The sequence below is a fragment of the Coffea eugenioides genome, chromosome 3 (assembly GCF_003713205.1).
Source record: "Coffea eugenioides isolate CCC68of chromosome 3, Ceug_1.0, whole genome shotgun sequence".
Classification (NCBI taxonomy): Eukaryota; Viridiplantae; Streptophyta; class Magnoliopsida; order Gentianales; family Rubiaceae; genus Coffea; species Coffea eugenioides.
This window is the reverse complement of record NC_040037.1, coordinates 16550856-16556549: the sequence shown is the minus strand read 5'-3', so window position 1 is coordinate 16556549 and position 5694 is coordinate 16550856. Positions and strand designations below refer to the sequence as shown.

Here is a 5694-nt window from a genome sequence, read left to right as displayed (position 1 = left end):
CTTTAAGATATCAATAATTTAACTTTAGTCCTTTACCTTTTAAATTTTTAAATTCGGTCTCTTATCTTTATGAAATTTGCACTTCAAGTCCACTCCTCCAGCATTGAACATGCCTTTCAAGAGTCAAATGTTAGAAATAAGAGGGATCAAATATGTCAAGAAAAATTAAGAATTGAAGATCTATATGAGAAGTACGCAATTCTTAAGGAAGAAAATATTATCTAAAGTGAAACATACTAGGCTATATAGTAAGACTAGCCAAGCATACATGGGACTAAAAACTGCAATTTTTACTCGTACTCTATCCATCAATATGTTCTTTACCCTTTGCGCTTAGAATAAAGCTTGATAGTTGATACATGATTTGTATATATCTCAACTCGTTTATTGAAGTAAAGCTTTAACTTTCATTTTGTTTCATACTAGTAATTATCGAGTATCTTAATAAACTCAATTGTAGATATTTGAATGTAGATATTAAGAGAAAGCTGAAAACATATTTGCTTTTAGAGAAAATGAGGAACTTACTTTGCTACATTAGCCCCATGAACTCAAAAAAGATTTTACAACATATAACCATCATTTTTGGGGGTATAAACTGTACAAAAGAATATTTCTAGTTTAAAGTCTTCGTTTTAATAGAATTAATATTCTTATGGAAGAAATAGCAAGAGAAGTTAGACATTCAAATAAGATAGAAGTGTATAATGTGAACAAGCATATTGATTATAACATATTTGTGTTGGAAATTTTGCCTTAAATTTAAGTGTTCTTCATGCATTTTTCCTAAGCTTAATTAATATATTCATTCCCTTTTAGATTCATTCTTATATTCATGAACCTCTTGGATTCATTCCCTTTTAGATTCCTTCTTAAATTCATGTACCTCTTGGAATTTACTAGTTCTTTCATATAACTTCTAAATTCATGTACTTTGTAATAATGATGGTACATGCATCTCTATTCTTGTGTTCCTATAAATAGAGGATTTGGATTTTCTATTTAGAGTAAATTCTATTTTATATTGCTCCTTCTTACATGTTATTATTCTTTTGGAATTAACTCTTTGGTTCAAGTAATCCATTACAAGGTCAAAACCTTGAATTGTGAATACCGCAATCATAGCTAGTCGTTTTCTGTCTTGGAAGTGACCGCTTAGTGACCCATATTGCACCATGGACATATTCCTGTGGGAGTAAGATCACTTTTACGGGCAATAGGGTATCCTACATTTTGACTTTCCTTCTAGTCGTCAATTACTCAATTTCTTTGAATTCTTTTTCCTAAATCAGAGTACTTGCATTCTAACAATTTGGTCCTATAAATTCTAAACAAATGTACTTAAGCCTCGAATTATTAAATTCCATTAGTATGCCCCCATAACATTTTTTGATGGACCATAAATTTTTATGCATAGAAACCATATGATAAACCAATTGTTGGTAATCTACAAAAGGAATCTTATGAAATCCCACATTTTACATAGTGATTTTGCAGAGTGCCCTATATATAGGACCACAAGGTCAATACTATAAACAAAGCCAAATAGATGTGAACAAAAGATCATGGAATAAGTGACCACGTTAAGGAACATGTAGCCAATTATCCAATTACCCAAAGATCCTCATTGATTGCCAAATCAATATCTGCCACCAAGTGGTTCCGGCAATAGCATTCTAGGTGGAAGGTCACCTGCTTTTGATGGAGAAATCAACTCACAAGTAAACCAAACCCCACCATCATATCCACCACCTAAATTTACTCCTACTAGAAGTTATTAGTGTGAATTAATTAATACTTTGTTTTTTTTTTCCTAATTTCTTGTTATTGAAAAAAAAACATGGTTAACTCCTATTTTGTCCTTTCGATTACATTCATGGATCATATGATATGAGATTATTGACTTGTACAATGCCTTGTTTGTTTTTAAACCAACAACTCCATGGTTGTGGGTTGAACCAATACTTAAACTTGTGGACCATAATTGAAATGTTTGTCCTTTTTTTCTGAAATTCATTGATCATATGATATGATGATTTGTCTGTTTTTTTATCGACAGTTTTGAGTTGATTTAACGCTTAAACTTGAGATGATTGACTTTTGTGGATTGATTTAACATTTAAATTTGGAAGCCATATAACATGAGATAATCAACCAGTAACATTATGGTACTGAATTGAACTTGTGCACATGGCAAGAGGACTTGTCTCATTAAAAGCCACATCCTGTTATTCATAAAACATATTCTTGATCTCAAGTAAAAGGAAGAATTCTTTAATAACAATGATGGCAATGGGAAACTTTTTAAATCATGACCTATTATTACAAGTAAAAGAGCTGCTTTAGAAATAGGAAACAATCCCAAATGAAAAATCCACCTACATAAGCTACTGCTTTATCTACACCTTCATTTCAAGGTTTCTAGAACCTTTTCCTCACAGGACTAAAAATATCTTTCTTTTCAGTTTCCATGATTGCTGTGTACTGGTGCAGACAAAGACAGACATTGACAGAAAATGACTGTAACCTTTTATTTCTTCTCAATTTTTGTTATAGTTTGTAATATACTTTCTGATGCATTTGAAGATTTGCCCCACTTAGTTTGACCTCCAGTGCCTTGCCATTTCAAAGCCATTCTTGGCATAATGATAATCCTCTACAGTTTGATCAATTTCAGCCTGTGTATTCATGACAAAAGGACCATATTGAACTACTGGTTCATTCAGTGGCTGCCCTCCTATTAGAACAAATCTCAGTGGCCTGGAAGACCTGTTCCATACACTGAGGCCTTCTCCAGGACCCAAAAGCAAAGCATGGTGAGCAGCAACAGGTGATGAATTCGGTATTCCAAACACCCCTTCTCCATCAATTGTGTACACAAAAGCATTCCAGGATTCTGGGATGCTTTGATGATATTGAGCTCTTGGTTTCAGAGCGAAATCCAAGTACATTGTTGGGGTTCGCGTGTAAACCGGAGAATGGACTCCCATTGATTCTCCTGCTAGATCAGATTCAAAGTTGTCAAAAAAAAGGTCACTAATTCAACATTTGGTAATGATAATGACTAGAAGCAATATTTACAGTTTATAGTTCTGTGGTTTTACTTGTAAAATATGAAAAAAAAAAAAAAGAGGAATAAGGAGAGAGAAGAAAAAGAAAAAATAATTATAAATATCATTCTTTCTATATGCATACCCAACAAAGGGAGTTTTATTAAAATGGTAAGACTAATATTGTCATTTTAAATGGGCAAGGAGGGCAAGTGTAATTTTTAAAATCTCAAGGGATCTCATTGAAATTGTTAGAAACCTCAGGGAAGGGTTTTGAAATTATCCCTTAAATTTAATCAAAAGAGAGTATGAAAATATTCATGGGACATATATCATTTGGTCAAGAGGAAATAGATGGATTGGTTGGTTCAAAAAAAAAAAGTATGAATACGAAATTTTGAATTCAAATCCTCTCCCACTGTATCATTTGAGTCTCCAAAAACCTGAGTAGAGTTGCTCACATATAAAAAATGGAGCAAATAAGAATCACAAGGCTAGATATCGATTACACATTGTGAATGGTATCTTCTCCCATCTAACACACTGCCCCTAAATTGAAGGCCGAAACTTGAATTTTCCAACAATTATCAGGAGGAAGAAATTAAACCTAATCCTCAAACCAATCTAAAAGGCAATTGCTCCGAAACTTGAATTAAAGAACAAGAAAAGGGATCGTCCGCTAGCCATGCTTGACCAGATCACTATCCGGTCAATTTGTCAGATTCTCCACATGGATCCCCTGAATGTGGAAGAAAGAATATAACAAATGTTTAGAGTCGACTTGATTTCTAATAGCCTAGTAAATGGTATTCCTGCGTTTCGGTTCGTACTCTTCAGACTATTACCACTAATTCTTAGTCGACTCGTGGAAGTTTTCCACTTAAATACTGAGAATTGATATCAAACATTTAAAAATAGGTCTGTGGTATCATACCCATGAACCCTGTATTAAAAAGCAAGGAAAGGGATGGTTCCCTAGCCGTGCCTGACCCGAAGAACAGCCAGTCTCCCATCTCTCCCATTTTCCAAATGGTCCTTCAGAATGTGGAAGGAAGACTAATGAGTAATGAGAAGACTAGAATTAATTTCCAGTGGCCCAAGTAACATTGAAATGGGCATATAACTTGTGTTTGAATATGAGATTATTTGGAATAATTTTTTTAAAAAGTATTATACTATTTTTTTGATGTGATATATATGAAATAAAAAAAGTGATTGAAAAATGTGTTTATGAAATAAGTAGATAATTTTGTACAATAATGAGCGTGCATTTAAGTCCTAACTCTTGAAAAGAAGTAGCAATTTTCACTTCTTTAATCCAATCATTTTCTTTGACCATTGTATATTGGTAACATTTATTTTGCAAGTTATCGTTTTACTATTTATATTTATTATCTTGGAGTTTTACATTTATTATTGTAATGCATATATTTTATGATATAATTAGAAGAGCAAGTGATCAAATTTAGTGGTTTGCTGAAGAAAGAAAACTATTGAAGAAAATTAGAGAGCTAGTAGCTTGAAGGTTCATTATATTTTGATCATTTATATTGTGACGTCTCTTGGATCATTTATATTTTGATGTTTCTTTGTTTTCTGTTCTTCCTAATTATAAAGTTTAACGTATTAAACTGTGGATGCTTGAAGCAAAAAAAAATAAACATATTAAACTGATTGCCTCGTGATAAGAAGGTGGAATTATTGCAAAAACTGAGACCCCATCGTGTGGGAATGGAATACAATAATATCAAATTTCCCTTATAAAATGTTGACGACACAGTAAACTAATTTTTATCAATTTCCATTTATAATTAGTTCAAGATAAATTTGGATTTTGGGTGCCTAGCTCCAATTTAACCCAATACGTGCCTAGCTCCAATTCCACCAAATAAGAAACAAATAAGAAAAGCAAAGAATTATAATTTTCAGGAAAGAAATACTTTGCAGTTAGTGAGATTTGTTTCTCTCTTAGAATTTGAGAGTGAAACTGACGAAAATCCCTCCAAAAGAGACCGAGATGGCCTCCACTTGCAGCGTCGATCGTGTCTTACTTGGTCTAAAGTTAATTCGGAACAGATTCCGAGACAATTTTTTTCTTTTGGCTGTTTGTAGTGCAGTTCTTTCGGATCCAATCAAACACATGAAATTTCTCAAAACATTTCTTATGTGTGCTAGAAAGTGGAGCCTTGTTCATTTGTACTTGCAATCTGACAATGTTGTGAAGAAGGTGAGTCTTCCATCTTTCTTATCTTGTATCGAAGATACCTTTCACAAATCCGAGGAGGACATTCAGTCTCTTTGCCTTAGATTAGAAACGGAAAAATATGAATGGGTTATTCGCAATTCTATTTTTGCTCGTGGAGTGTTCCGCGAAATTGAGAAAAAGATCACATCACTCAAGCAAGAAATCATCCAAATTTACTTTGCTTTGGCAAGCAGCAGGTCATTTCAATCAAATTCTTGTATGACAGATGATGAACTGTTGGAATTCATAGACCTCATCCTGCAAAATCTAGCAGATTTGACAAATGACGATATGAATTGGAAAATTACTAAATCGTCTATTTTTGCTGCTTTGAGGGCTCAAGTCCAAGATCTTGAAGCAAAGCTGACATTCTAGAAAAGGTTCATTCCCTTTGCCAAA

At 33.2% G+C, this 5694-nt stretch overlaps 1 protein-coding gene across 1 annotated transcript; it reads right to left on the bottom strand.

Moving 5' to 3' along the window:
- Positions 1-2597: 2597 nt before the first annotated feature.
- LOC113766189 (pirin-like protein) lies at positions 2598-2990 on the bottom strand. Its single transcript, XM_027310404.1, has one exon. The coding sequence runs from the start codon at positions 2988-2990 to the stop codon at positions 2598-2600; it is 393 nt and encodes a 130-aa protein (XP_027166205.1).
- Between the last annotated feature and the right edge of the window lie 2704 nt (positions 2991-5694).